The sequence below is a fragment of the Lolium rigidum genome, chromosome 1, assembly GCF_022539505.1.
Source record: "Lolium rigidum isolate FL_2022 chromosome 1, APGP_CSIRO_Lrig_0.1, whole genome shotgun sequence".
Taxonomy (NCBI): Eukaryota; Viridiplantae; Streptophyta; class Magnoliopsida; order Poales; family Poaceae; genus Lolium; species Lolium rigidum.
The window spans coordinates 107,004,960-107,020,212 of NC_061508.1; the positions used below are offsets into that span (position 1 = coordinate 107,004,960).

At 41.7% G+C, this 15,253-nt stretch overlaps 1 protein-coding gene across 1 annotated transcript; it reads left to right on the forward strand.

Annotated features, from left to right (window-relative positions):
- The first annotated feature begins 11,668 nt into the window (after positions 1-11,668).
- Positions 11,669-14,152, forward strand: LOC124679267 (transcription factor RF2a-like). Its single transcript, XM_047215064.1, has 4 exons — positions 11,669-12,183; positions 12,715-12,847; positions 13,393-13,477; positions 13,596-14,152. The coding sequence occupies exons 1-4, from the start codon at positions 11,669-11,671 to the stop codon at positions 13,943-13,945; spliced, it is 1,083 nt and encodes a 360-aa protein (XP_047071020.1). The 3' UTR covers positions 13,946-14,152.
- Positions 14,153-15,253: the final 1,101 nt, after the last annotated feature.

Here is a 15,253-nt window from a genome sequence, read left to right on the forward strand (position 1 = left end):
TTGCTAATGGAAAGCATAGGAAGAAGAAAATTTTTCAATTAGAGCAGCAAGAAGGAACCATTGTTGGTCAAGACAATCTAAAAATCTATATTACCGAGTTCTACAAAAAATTGTTCGGACCTCCGGAGCCGACCAATGTATCTTTGATGGAGGACTTTGTACAGGATATTCCACAATTATCAGCTGAAGAAAATGAGATCCTAACAACTACTTTTACTGAGAAGGAGGTGTTTGATGCGATTTCACAAATGGAACACAACAAAGCTCCCGGTCCGGATGGTTTTCCGGCGGAGTTTTATCGGATGTTACGGGAAGTGATTAAAGATGACATTATGGCACTATTTATTCAGCTCGGTTCAGGGGACTTGCCTCTTTACAAACTGAATTTTGGTGTTATCACTTTACTTCCTAAGAAACGAGGATGCGATTCAGATTCAGCAATATAGGCCTATTTGCCTTCCGAATGTGTGTTTCAAAATCTTCACTAAAGTAGCTACCAATCGTATTAGGGGATTGCCCCAAAAGTAATAAAACCTACTCAGTCCGCATTTATGCCGGGCCGTAACATTCTGGAGGGGGTGGTGATTTTACATGAAACTATCCATGAATTACATAGTAAAAAAATGGATGGTGTTCTCTTTAAAATTGATTTTGAGAAGGCATACGATAAGGTAAAATGGTCCTTCTTGCAACAATCGGCTGCGAATGAAAGGTTTTGCAACTGGCTGGTGTAAGTTAATTGAATCTTTCATGCATGGCGGAAGTGTTGGTGTTAAAGTAAATGACGACATTGGTCGCTATTTTCAAACAAAAAAAGGTGTCAGGCAGGGTGACCCATTATCTCCAATGCTTTTTAATATTATAGCGAGACATGCTTGCTATTTTAATTGAGAGAGCAAAGGAGGATGGTCAAGTAGGTGGTCTCATTCCTCATCTTGTTGAGGGTGGAATCTCTATCCTACGAGTATGTCGATGATACAATTCTCTTCTTAGAACATGATTTGCAAAAGGCGGTAAATATGAAGTTAATTCTATGTTTATTTGAAGAACTATCGGGCCTCAAGATTAATTTTCACAAAAGTGAGCTATTCTGTTTCGGGAAGGCTAAAGAGGAAGAGCAACAAGTATAAACAAATTTTTGGATGTGATATTGGGGCTTTCCCATTCGGATACTTGGGAATCCCTATTCATTATAGGAAACTTAAAAATTCAGATTGGTACCCGGTAGAGACCCGATTTGAAGGAAAATTGGGATGCTTGGAAAGGAAAATTACTATCGTATGGCGATAGATTAGTACTTATCAATTCTGTCTTAACAAGTCTTCCAATGTTCATGTTATCTTTTTCGGAAATACCCGTCGGGGTAAGGAAGCGTCTTGATTTCTATAGATCTAGATTCTTCGGCAATCGGATGAAGATAAGAGAAAATATAGGCTCACAAGATGGAATATAATTTGCCGACCAAAGGATCAAGGAGGTTTAGGTATTGAAGTCCTTGAACTCAAAAATAAATGTTTACTAAGTAAATGGCTCTTTAAACTACTTAATGAGGAAGGGGTGTGGCAAGAATTACTACATAACAAATACCTAAGCCAAAAAACACTTGCGAAGTACAAGCAAAACCGACTGATTCCCCCTTTTGGAAGGGGCTCATGCGGGTAAAAAACGATTTTTTTACTAAAGGATATTTTAAAATTGGTAATGGTACATCGACAAGATTCTGGGAAGATATTTGGTTAGGGGAATCCTCGTTAGCTAGTCAATACCCATCTTTATATAATATTGTGAACCATAAGAATGTGTTGGTGGCTCACGTATTAGCACACGTACCGCTGAATATTGGTTTCAGACGTGTACTATCCGGTAATAAGTGGACAGCGTGGTTACACTTATGCCAAAGATTAATGATGGTTAATTTAAATAATGAACCAGACTGTTTTATATGGAAGCTAACAACTAATGGGTTGTTTACAGTCAAATCTATGTATGAGGATCTTATGAATGATCATACAATGTACTTGCGGAAATATCTTTGGAAGATGAAAATCCCCCTAAAAATTAAAATTTTTATGTGGTTCCTAAGTAATAAGGTGCTATTAACAAAAGATAATTTAGCAAAAAGACAATGGAATGGGTGTACTAAATGTGTTTTTTGCGGAGAACAAGAGACGGTGGAACACTTATTCTTATCGTGTCCCTTTGCTAAACTAATATGGAGAACTCGTTAATTTCACTAATAATCTCCCTCCGCCAACCAATATTACAAATATGTTTGGAAATTGGTTAAACGGTGTTGACAAACAATCCAAGGTTTTAATTCGCATTGGCGTATCAGCCTTATGTTGGTCAATATGGAGATGCCGCAATGATATAATTTTTAACAACAAGAAAAATTTCAATTTTTTACGAGGTGATCTTCTCCATGGTGCATTGGATCCAACTCTGGGCTCTCCTTTCGCCGCAAGAACAACGGGATGTCATGGCTTCTGGATGCACACGGCTCCAGATGGTCGCTCAGGATATCTTGTGCCGGGCTGGCTGGCAGCATATTAGTCGACTAGAGGATGCTTAGTCACTTTGTGCTGTTTTCCTTTTTTCGCTGGTTGATTTTTGTATCAACTTTAAGCGAACCTTGAGATGTAATAAGTACTTCTGAACAAAATATGCTGGTTTTTAATAAAAGGCTGTGTGCATCATCACGATGCAGAAGCCGGGTTTATCCCTTTTCAAAAAAAAAAAAAAAAATACCCCCTTCTAATTTGGTTTGAAATCCCTTAACTAACCATCCAACTAACCATTGCAATGCAAATTCTCAATAAACCATAATCCTAGCGAGAAAACAGCTAACGTGATTGTACATGTCCTTCAATCTACTACAGCGCAAAACAATCTACATTTCTTCTAGTCAACCAAGTTCAGCAAAACTACCTTCGCGCGCACATGATTACCTGCAACATGCTGAGCTCCATGGTTGTGGTTTGTATCAAGACGGCGTGGTTGAAAGGCAGGGTGGCATCACATTGTACAACGGTGTCCATTGCTGCCACGGCAAGATGTCCTTCAAGCCAGGGTTACCATTGAGAATGCCAGCTTAGCAAAATCAAAGTCCGAATATTCATACTGACAAACTGTTTGAGGGACAAAGGCTATCTACAATCAGCACAACATGTACACATACAAGCATTTGAACTTCTGCTCGTCCACACAATAACAATAAAAAAAAATCAGGAGTGTGCTCCTCATGTCCTTAAAAAGCTTTGCGGATTCGTTGATTGGTCGGTTTGCAACATAACTCTGCTGATGATGTACACCACCATAGCCAATGCACATCAGATGGAATCCAAGAACTCGAGCCTCTTCAATTGAATTCAGCAACATATACGGAGTACTTGCTAATATGCAGACTTAAGACCACCCAAGCCAAAAAAAAAAAAACCGTACCACTTCTAGCAGTGCGTTTCAACTGACCATCAATTCAAAAGTCTCACCTTTTTCAAATGCAAATATGCAAAGAGAGAATCAAACCTGGAACATGTGCTCCTGATTTTTACTAATGCTATCCATTTTGTAGAATGCTTGCTCCAGATGGCCTATTGCTCCTTAATTCAGTAAGCAACTCTCCCATGGAATATATGAAACTCGTCTGATATATCAGTCATGGCTAATCATCATCTCTCATCTCCAGAATTTGTGGCCTCGTCCACTCACCATTGTGTGATTAAAGCCCACCATCTATCTTCAAAAGCCAGCACAAGCTCCAGAGCACCCATGCCTCGCTGGACCAAACCACTCAGCAGGAAGAGAGGGAGCAACAGGAACATACTGATCAACGCCATATCACAGGAAAACTTCAGCGCCTTCACATTGAACCCTTCGGTTGAATACCCTGACATCATGATGTTGTAGGAGACCGTGCCCAGCACGGGCGCACACCGGAACAAGATCAATGTTATTCTCAGAGGTAGAATAAGTGTGCTGTCTGACAGGCAGTAGAAGTTAACAAAATTCAGACAGTTGATGACGTCTTTGTATCTGAGGGCGAGGTTGAGCAACATACAACTGGTGGGCGCCATGGCATAGCACCTGGTCCGCCCCCTGTCCACATCCCCGAGCTGGTCGAGGCTGAGGACGATGACCATGGTGAGCAGCGACGCCCTGGTGAACTACATCGTCGTTATTGCCCGTGGCCATGTTCGGCATCAGTTGCGCCGAGGCCGCCACAAACAACCTACGCCGACTGTTGATGTTGATGATGCCAGGCATCCGCACCAGCGAACGACATCGTCGCCATTGCCCGTGTCAATTGCACCGAGAAAGCCTGATTCGTACATAGGACTGCATGATGCCATTATGTTAACATCAAAATTCAGAAACAATGCTAACTATAGAGAAATTAATAAAGCAAATCGATAGCATCTTACGGATTAGCTCCATGAACAATACCTCACAAGTCACGAGGGGCTACCGTTATTCGGCAATTGTTGATCCAGATTCCATAAGGCCCTGCGTGCCATGGCCGTTCGGCCGGTTGGCTGTCCGTCCGGTTGCCTAACCACTGTCTCGGCTAGGTTGAGGGCAGCAGCGACTACAGCAGCCTGAACCTGAAGATATGAGAGGAGGAAGCAGGGACAGCCGGGGAGGGAGACGTGTCCGGCGTAGGCCTCGCCACGGACATTCCCTTGTTCAGCTTGGCGGTCGCGGCCTTGTACACGCAGCTGCATCTCATGTAGTTCCCCTGCGATGCCTATGCGATTCAATACGCTGACGCTGCAGTGGCCACGGATCTAACAAACTTGCTGACACTGTCCTCTCCGTGCACGTAGAGGACCTCCGTGCCAAGGACGCTGCTGGACCGCGCTAAGGGCTCACTCGCCGCAGAGCTCCGCGCCGGGCGTGCCATGGAGGTGCGCCTCCGTCCATGCCGCACCCTCCGAGGTGGGGTGAGATCTCGCCTCGCCCTATTCGTCACCCGTGGAGGAGAGTTCCGAATGGCGAGATGGAGGAATTTGGGCGAGGCAATTTCGATCTGTGGTTTCGATCTAGGGTTTCATCAAAGGACAGCTGAAAAAATCCCAATTTCATCGAGACCTTCCGTCTGAGGCATAAACTGCTGGTTGTTGCATTCTTGGGCTTGGCCCGTGCCATGTCTGCTCCTGATATCGGCCCATGTTTGTGTCCCCATCAGAACACGAGCTGACGAAACAAAACGAAACGTTTTCTGTTGACTTGAGCGGTGGCACTGCTCGTAATTTCGACTGAAAAAGAAGGTTAAATCTAAAACGGACGAAAATTTTGGGGAGAAACCTTACTTCCTTTATTAGTAGGTAAAGATAGGCCAAATTTAGCTAGATAATCGGCAATATGATACATTGAGAATAAAAGATGCCACAAAAATTCAGCCGCAAGAGCAACTATGTTGAAATAAATATATTGCCTGACATCTTTCCAACAGTTCAAACTTTTCATTGAGTTGGCTATTTCATCAAAATTCTGTATGTTTCTTAGTCCAACAGATCTGCATCCGTGCAACATATTGTCTATAATACCTAATCACTAAGAAACCTATTCGAAGCACGCAATCTAATTGAGGTACTAAGAGCAACTCTAGCATATCCCAGATATACCAGTGTCAGATGTTTGGGATCGGGTACCCCCAATACTAGTTTTGTAGTGACGCGTGCGAGTTGCGGCTGAACATATCGTCCAAACCCGCATCAGATATTTTTTCTAGTACAAGTTTGGGGGATTGGTTCGGCCCCGAACCCACACGGTAACGTAAATCAGGACTAGGGTTTTTCTTATAGTTATGATTTCAAAAAATACAATTTCAATATAACAATAATACAAATCAAAATTATTGTTGTCTCAACTTCACACAATACAAAAATAATCTAAATTACAACAAATCTCCAAATTAAATAATTAAATAAATTATGAATGGTCCGGAATGGAATTAATGGTTCAAATTATGCACGAACAAATATGAAAAACAAAGACTAAAATAGCCGCCACTGGAGCTCAGCGAGACACCCACTAAGTGAAACGGGAGCGCTTATCCGGTCTAGCAGTCTCTTTAGCGAGTACCTCATACACACGTTACAGAAACCATCACCACCATGAACAGCTGGTCCATTTTCAAGGTAAAAAAACTGCGAAGAAAGACGCAGATAGCGCCGCTATCGTTTGATCCAGGATATCCAGATCTAGGGTTTTCCCTGAAGCACCACGAGCGAGTAGACATAGGTTGCAACGACAATTCCTTCATCAAGGTAACGACACAACACGCCTCCATCACCTGCCATAAACAAAGTCGAGGCTCGATTTTCACCTGGCAAGCACGCCTCCCCAACTCGTTGGAAACCGGTTAAGCACCTCCGACGAAGGAGGAGCCCACTACCTCGATGTCCAGAGCCGCTGCCCTAGATATCCTCTTGCTGCGGAACTAGTCCAGGAGTTTCACCGTGTGCCGCTCTCAGTGAAGTCGTGATGCAGTAGGTGTAGCAAATTGGCCAGCTTGTCCAGACCCAGACCGACCTACCAACCTCCACCTCCCACTGCCGTCCTCCATCAGTGAAGGAGCTCCCACGGATGTACCCAGATTTTTTATTTTTAATATTTTACAGATTGTTTCTATTACACTACTTTGGTGATTATATTTTGCATGGATGTACTTGTTTGAAGAATATAAATGATGGTATTTTAAAATAGTACTCTCTCCTTCCGAATTAATTGACACAGATTTGTCTATATTCGCATGTATCTACATGTTAAAATGTGTATCTACACATTAAAATGTGTATACATACATTCGTATCTAGAAACATTTGAGTCAATTAATTTGAAACAAAGTGAGCATTATTGAACAACAAAGTAATTTTCTTGAACAATCTGTTTTTGTATAGTATTATTTAAAATTTAAAATTTGATTGTGCGGGCAGGTGACCTATATTTAAAGATCAAGTGAGTTCTAGTTTTTTATCTTCCATTTCTTTCTTCCTGTTCCAACTATTGCTCGAATAACTCAATATATGACCCATAAGTAAATATTGTATTTGCATCATATATGTACGTAGGCACACACAAACGGAAAACCATGGTCGTTATATTTGAAAATATTTTGTAGAATTTCAATCAAACATATACTTTAGCCAATTGTGTTCTCTTTCCAACCTTTGGATCAGTGATTTTGGTTTGTTGCTCGATTAGAATAAAAATCATACTCATAAGAACAAGATGCTTCACACATTCATCTTATTATTTAAAAGAACGAGATATCGCCTAGAGGGGTGTGAATAGGATTTTAAAAAATAATTATGGATTTAGCTTTGTAAGAATGTGAAATTAAACTAACGTTTATTTTACAAGCATAAAACTTAAATAAGCAGACTCAATTAAGTGCACAAACAACAACTAGATCTAAGCAAGATAGATATAAGATATACTCCCTCCGGACGAATTTAATTGACGCTAGAGGTAGTACTTACGACACGGGAGCTAGGCTGAGAGTACGTCGATTAAATTAGTCCTAAGGTAGTATGTAGCACGAGTGCTAATTAAGATATAAGTACTTCAAGCATGGAGGCTATAACAAGAAAGTTAAGTCAGGTATAGAATAACCGAGACACGAGGAGACGAAGATGTATTCAATTGTTCCCTCACACGAAGTGAGGTACATCATGTCGGAGAGATGCAAGTTACCACGAAGGTATCCTGAACTCATGAAGGCTCGCCTTCTTCTCCAACCAATTCCACGAAGAACAAATACCCTTTTCTTAAGGCTATCTTTTCCTCCACTATAAAGATGGCAACATTTACAACCACTTCACAAGCTCCTCGAAGGAGAAGCTCAAGCCTCTTCACAATCTTTCACGAAGAGGTCACCGGAGCACCAACCGCCAAGCCAACTAGGAGGTGACCCTCCAAGAGCAACAACTCACAGTCTTCCACTCAAACTAATCGTAATGGAGACATCAACACTATGCTAGGATGCAAAGAAAGAATATCAAAGGTCAAATCCTTCACACTCAAAACTCATCAAAGCAACAAGTGCTAGGGAGGAATTAGAGAGGAAGAACAATGGAGGAAATCAAACATTGAATCCAAGATCTAGATCCCAAGAGTTTCCCTCACTTAGAGGTGGAATTAATTGGTGGAGATTGTAGACCTAGGTCTCCTCTTCCAAACCCCTCAAGGAGATGCAAAAAATCATAGGAAGGATGGGAGAGGAAACAAGATTTGGAGGTTCAATAATGGAGTAGAGAGAGAGTTCAAATAGTTGATCTTAACTTCTCAAGGAAGAAGAAAGGCATTATATAGTCCAATCTAGAAAAACTAGTCGTTTGGGGAATCTCTACAAGCCAGTCCAGCAAAAAGTTCGAAATGACAGACCCTACGACGGCCTGACCGGCGACTAGACATCACGCGGGTTCATTCGTTGGAGCACACACACTGGCGCACAAGGCTGGCGGCTGAACTGATCGGCATGTCGGGCCGACGCCGACACCTGGACCAAAATGTTTTGATGGGACGGGCTTGCGCCACGGCCTACTCCAAACCGGCGGGCTTGCGCCACGGCCTGCGCCAAACCGAAAGGCAGCCCAACACACTACTTCGGCGGGGAGTCCGACACCGCCGGTTTGTTCGCCGATTTCGCTGAGGCTTCCCAAAACGTATTTTGTCCTTTTAACTATGCTCCCAGACTCTAGGATTAAACCAATTTATTTTGGAATGATAATGATAAATAGAACCCAACAAAAGGGATATTTTTACATGAATTTAGAGGTGAAACTTCTCTACATGAAGAACCGATAAAAAGTCCAAACTCAAAAATGTAATAGAAGGAGCATACAAATTCCGTTTTCGATGAATTTGTGCTTGTTGAAAAGCTAGCTACAAGTTGAAGAACCTCACAGAGAAAAGCAAAAAAAAAGAATAAGATAATGCAAAGTATGTAAAGGATTAAGCTCCCTAATACGATGTTATCAACTTACCCAGCCGAAAGCCCCACTTGATAGTGAGGCTGTCTATCCTATAACCCATTATTCCAACAACCATCTTGTGACCGGTAAAAGAAAAACCTTGCAAAGCCATACATTTTCCTTGAGTATCCTACTCGATATTGATGGCAATTGACAACGATTCAAACTTCATCTAAGCCAGAATGTTTCACTTGATTGTTGTTGCTTCGTGAAGACCCATAATTTTCACCCCATACACCACTATGGGACAACTTCATTAAAGCATGTCTTCACATGTCCATTATCACTAAATGGATGGCAAGTTTCAAGCATACGATCTTCTCGAGATGATTATCTTGAACTTGTCCTTCTCAACCTTGATGAAAATCATCACTTGATGTCGTCATGGGCTACATGAGATCTTACTATTGATGCATTCCATGAAAAGATACCTAACCCACATAGAAAACACAAAGGCACATATATAGTGGGTTTATTCATGAAGAATAATTGGCAAAGTTTACCATATCAGAAGATCACTTGATATCATACGGTACATTCTTTATGCTACATGAGTTGATCAACTTGAATCCAATTAGTATTCTTAGTTTTGTTCAACCTTGTAGTATCTCGTCATGCTCTATCATAACGTCTTGGGGGTACATAAAGAACTCTTTATTTGATTATCTTCTCTAAACTTAGTGTCAATCATAGCCGAAATAATGAGTCTATCATGACACTAGCATAGAGCCATATCTTGAATTCCTCAATTGGAATAAAACTCTCAAGATCTGATCGTATAATACTCTTCTCTTCAAATCGATGATCTCGATTCCAATACTCAAGGTATATATTTATCTTCATGGCATTCACACTTGAATCCAACACATAGACTATAAGCATTAATTATCTATGGAGTATTCCTTTGTATAAAAACTCAATTAAAACATTAATTTATAGAGATTTTCATTAATTATCAAAATCACGAGTAATATACCCTTATAGTATTACAATTAACTCTATTTATTACTCACCTAATCTAGTACTGTGTTCATCTATGCGTGCATAGTCATTGCAACTTTCTCAAACATTCTTCATCACTCACTTGTGTTTTTATTTTGTTATTGTGCATATGTTGTTTGCATAAACTTATGTTTTCAGCCCAACTTGAACACCATGTTACATAATTAACATGATTTGTTGCTCCCAACCATTACTTCTACCATCACAATAAAAATTGCTTCATTTTCTTAATACATTATGAGGGCTCCTACCTTGTCTAACCTTCTTACCTGACGACATTAAGGCATTCTTATGATGTGACATATATTATGTGCCCCTTCTTTGGATTAGGGGTTCGGTAGGATAAGACAACTGAAAGATGACCGGAAATGAGAGAGACATAATTACGACTATACATGGAAGCCAATTGCGAAAACTGTCTAGTCAATTCTTGTCGAAAACCAAATTTGATAATGTGAGTTTTGCAGCTGGCTCTTCTCTATTCAAGACTCCACTCAGTTTTCATGTACACATCTTTGTTGCTTTGAATACGATGGCCATATGGTATATGCCCATATCTATATCAGTGACATGAACCGACCAATTCACACCTTAAGTTTCGAACATTACGGAAAAACTCAAGCCTATAAAGCATAAATACAACAATGTTTGTAAATTTTTAATTAAAACACAATATTACTTCGAAGCCATGCAACATGAAAAATGATTTTTTTTTTCAAAAACTTCTACAAGTGTATTTTTTAGTGCAGACTTTTTCGAAAAAGTGATGTGTAGAATTTATTCAGAACTAAATGTCTATATTAGAGTCGATGTCTTAATCTATAGGTATCTTCACCACCTTCAAAGAATACTTAATTAGTAGCATAGCATAAACCTGATGTAAACAGATTAATGTTCTCTCCATTAAAATAAATAATGCCCTCTCTTTATTTAGTACATACCAATTAACAAAAAAAAATCTAGAATATATTTTTGTAGACATACTCATGTTTTTGTATCACCGTACATTTTGTCCATATAAAACTTAATACTTTCCAGAAAATGCCCATGTTACAAATGGTAAATGTTTATGCATTGCCCTTTAACATAACCTTTTCTTCGACCATCCAACATCCATACTCCTAAAACGTGTCTGAAGTAGAAAAAGTTATAAACTTATATCTCTAGAAAATGATAAACTTATACTATGTGCAAATAAAATGGGTTGTGTCATGTTTTTACATTGTACCACTCTTCTCCGGTCCTTCATTGACCTCATAATTTCCACGAGGTAAACGGGAATTTCCCTTGTATTTATCCGTTTATAAATAGAACCCCTATATGAGTGTGTCCCTGCGATTTTCCGGGGACCATTCTATCCACTGTTTCTCATCCGAAAAATAGGAGCACGCGAATCTCCAAATCGATGAACAGAACGATAGGCTAAAAAAATAGGGAATTTCTTTCTTCTCTTTTCATTTGAATTGCGAAGGTGGTTGTTATTCCCCGCGTGATTAGTCCCAGAAAAAATGTTGCGATTTTGAAAGTTTATTTTAGATCTTTGTCGTTCTTGCGGTGCCTTCTGAATTTCCTTTGCTTCCCCACAATTATTGACCACATTTTCCCAACCCTTTGATCCAAGAAGAACATTCGACCAAGATACTGCGGAAGCGCGTACTAATCTATAAGGAGATTGCCGGAGCCTGGAGATGGGCAGGCCTCCGGTTCAGAGCGGTGGTGGTGGCGGCTGCAATGTCCTGCCTCCGAAACCCTCGCTCTCGCTGTCGCCGCCGACGGAGGAACCTCCGGAGAGTGACATCAGCCACATGCCGGACTCCCCTGCGCGCAGCCTCGGCCACCGCCGCGCGCATTCAGAGATCATCGGCCTCCCCGACGACCTTGACCTCGGCGTCCCCGGCGCCTGCGGCGACGGGCCGTCGCTGTCGGACGAGAACGAGGAGGAGCTCTTCTCGATGTTCCTCGACACCGAGAAGTTCAACGCGCAGCTGCGCGAGGCGTCGGAGACGGGGTCGTCCTGCGCCTCGGCGGGGCCGAGGCCGCGGCATCACCACAGCCATTCCATGGACGCGTCGAGCTCTTTCGACGCGGAGCAGCTGCTCGGGACGCCGGCGACGGAAGGGATGTCGACGGTGGATGCCAAGAAGGCAATGTCGAACGCGAAGCTCGCAGAACTAGCCCTTGTCGACCCAAAGAAGGCAAAGAGGTTTGCTTCTTGTTCTTGGAAATTCCATCTGCAAGGATACTCATTGTTTATATGAATTTAATTTCCATCCTATACTGTTCCATTGCGATCTTCTTATCCAAGTATATAGTTGCATCTGTTATATGGATGAACAGAATATAGTCGATCTGAAATGTAGTACACAAAAGAAAATACACAGAACAGTACAAACAATTGTATGAGGGGATTAAAGTTGATGAATTGCAATTGATGGAATGTCACCTGAAGACCTGAAGTTGACATTTTATCAAGAACTCAACGTGTGCGCTCTGCCCCTATTATCGACTGACAATTAGAACTATCCGTTAACTACAACATCTTTCTGCTATGTTTTTCCAATTGGTGTGAGTTTAAGGGGAATTTTTCCCAAGGCAAACCTTTTGGACAAAACAAGATGTGATCTGAAGAACAAGCAAATCTTTTCCTGGGATATGGCAACTAACTATAGATCTTTGCTTGAAATGTGATTAATTGTCTATATTTACTTCTAAGCTATCATAATTCATGTGATAGGATTTGGGCCAATAGACAATCAGCAGCGAGATCGAAAGAAAGGAAGATGCGATATATTTCTGAACTTGAGCGGAAGGTGCAAACGCTACATGCAGAAGCAACGACATTGTCAACCCAGTTGGCACTTCTACATGTAAGAACTGCCACTCTTGAATTTATTTACTCATGTTGTCTCAATATGCATGTTTTCAAATGGGGGGAAGAAAATCTCGATCTATCTCTTTTGATCAGCAGATGTAAGCTTTTTTAGACAGTATAAGAACGAGGAACTAACTAAACAATATAAACAGAATAATACTCTATCCTTTGGTGTTTTTTATGTGGATCATGCATTTCCTCATGTAAATTTAAATAATTTACACTGTGTAGTAAGTTTTCTATTATGTAAGCATGTCATTCAGTTACTTTCAACTTGTAGAGAACGATATTATTTCCATGTCTCTGTTATTTTGTTTCATCCTTCTTGTTAGCTGCTGCTAGCTAGCGGTCATGCACCCCTAGTCCCCCACTGTTATGGCTAACAGCGAAGGGGGGAGAAACAATTTGCCTGATCTGATGCAATTGGCCATTTTTTTTCTATTTCTGTATTTACTGAGGATGTGCTAATTATGATTTTATGAACTGTGCATCACTTCAGATATCTAACCATGCTCCTCTTGTCACATAATAAATAAACAGAGAGACACTGCTGGGTTGTCTACTGAGAACAGTGAACTGAAGATGCGCCTGCAGAATGTGGAGCAACAAGTCCATTTACAAGATGGTACAGCTTCTAACACATCTTGAGTGGCGCTCTATATATCATGTAAAAGAACGAAATATAGTTTCTCTGCAGCTCTGTGTTTTCATCAAAGACTTACCATCTGCTGTTTTTGCTGCAGCTCTGAACGACGCCCTGAAATCAGAGCTCCAGCGCCTGAAGATGGCGACGGGCCAGATGGGCAGCAACGTGGGAGGGATGAACTTCATGGGCCCGCCCCCGCCGCACTCGTTTGGAGGGAACCAGCCAATGTTCCACATCCAGAGCCAGGCGGCAATACCGCCGATGATGCAGATGCGCCCTCACCACCAGCAGCCACTGCTGCACCCTCTGCAACTGCAAGCCCAGCAGCTGCAGCTGCAACACCAAGCTGCTGCTGGTGCTGCACAACAATCCAACCTGAAAATGAAACGGACCATCTCTGCCCCCAACCAGTGGATTGGCGGGTGGTCCGAGAGCTGTGGCAATTGAACGAGGTCCGACTACTTCGACGACCTATTTGGAACGCAGGAATTTCACGAAAAATCTTGAAATGTATTACCTGAGGTACTCGGGGAAAAAGATGCTGCATTCTGAACAGACCGAGGGAGGCCATATTTTTAAGAAAGTAGTTAGATATCAAAAGATCGTTTGTTCTTGGGTATTACCCATGGGTAGATTTGTCGTTGATCAATAGCCTACATATAGGGTTCAAGGCTGCTCAAGTTATATGCTCCGTTGTTAAGTCTTAATTCTTAAGTATATATTGTACGTTTTGTTCTCTTAGGGTCTACCGGAGAAGTAAGATTTGTTTGTCATATCACGCACATTGATACCATCGTTCCGCTGCATCGACTAGTGTTTGTTTAGCCAAGAATAGCGTGAGTGAAGGAACCACCTACATATTATGTTCTGATAGAAGAAATCAGCACAGATGATCAATTATACCTAATCTAGAATCCTCGTTGGCATACTCGAAGTAGGATGTGACCCATTGTTGAGACCGGATCTGGCATCTTGTTCCTCAAGGCTGGGCACAACCCACTTTATCTGCATTTGAAGGCCAGTTGGATCCATCTCTCGTGTTAGGGCCTTATGAGAAATCTTAAAATCATACAATTCACAATATATGAATTGCAATTGGGTGTCCTTTTTGATTCGAACATCCAATTCCATGAGCAAGAAATTATGCCAAATGTATGTAGGGCGCTGTTTGATAGCCTATGCCGATTTTAGGGCTCCATGTGCGTAGGTTTCATGGGTGTCAGTCCGTTGCAAACTAGCCATGGGCCATTTTTTACGGTTTATTTGGTTGTTTGTGATTTTTTGCACCGAAGAGAGACACCCCCCCCCCCCACTGTTTCGTAGACTGCCTATAGACTTTTTTCTCTACTGGTGCAAGGCACCTCTTGCTTGGTTGTACATATGGTAACCAGTTATTTTTCCCTTCTGGGTCTGAGTATATCCAATTATTTTCCTAGAAACATGTGGTTGGACCTAAACGCTGCACATGCTTTAGAGCATCTTCAACAAGCGTCCAAAAAGCGCCACGCGCTTAAAATACCATCGTTTTGGGAGCGAGAGACAACAAAAAGAGCTCCAATAGAGGCTGTAAAATAGAGCACATGCTATAAAATTTAGCGCATGCCCTAAAAAGCGGTATCCAATGCGCTAAAAATACCACCCATCTACCGTGTCCTGGAAAATCAAATCCCACACGCGCGAAGGCCAACTGCCACTCGAAAGCATCCGCGCGCGACGCCTCCTCCCGCTATGGCACAGCCGGCTGTCCAGCTCTCC

What these genes read in the sequence shown, in the direction of transcription:
- LOC124679267 (XM_047215064.1), top strand. Translation starts at nt 11,669, where the DNA reads ATGGGCAGGCCTCCGGTTCAGAGCGGTGGTGGTGGCGGCTGCAATGTC. An exon ending in CCCAGTTGGCACTTCTACAT is followed by an intron (nt 12,848 to 13,392) that starts GTAAGAACTGCC and finishes ATAAATAAACAG; the next exon opens with AGAGACACTGCTGGGTTGTC. An exon ending in ACAAGTCCATTTACAAGATG is followed by an intron (nt 13,478 to 13,595) that starts GTACAGCTTCTA and finishes TTTTTGCTGCAG; the next exon opens with CTCTGAACGACGCCCTGAAA.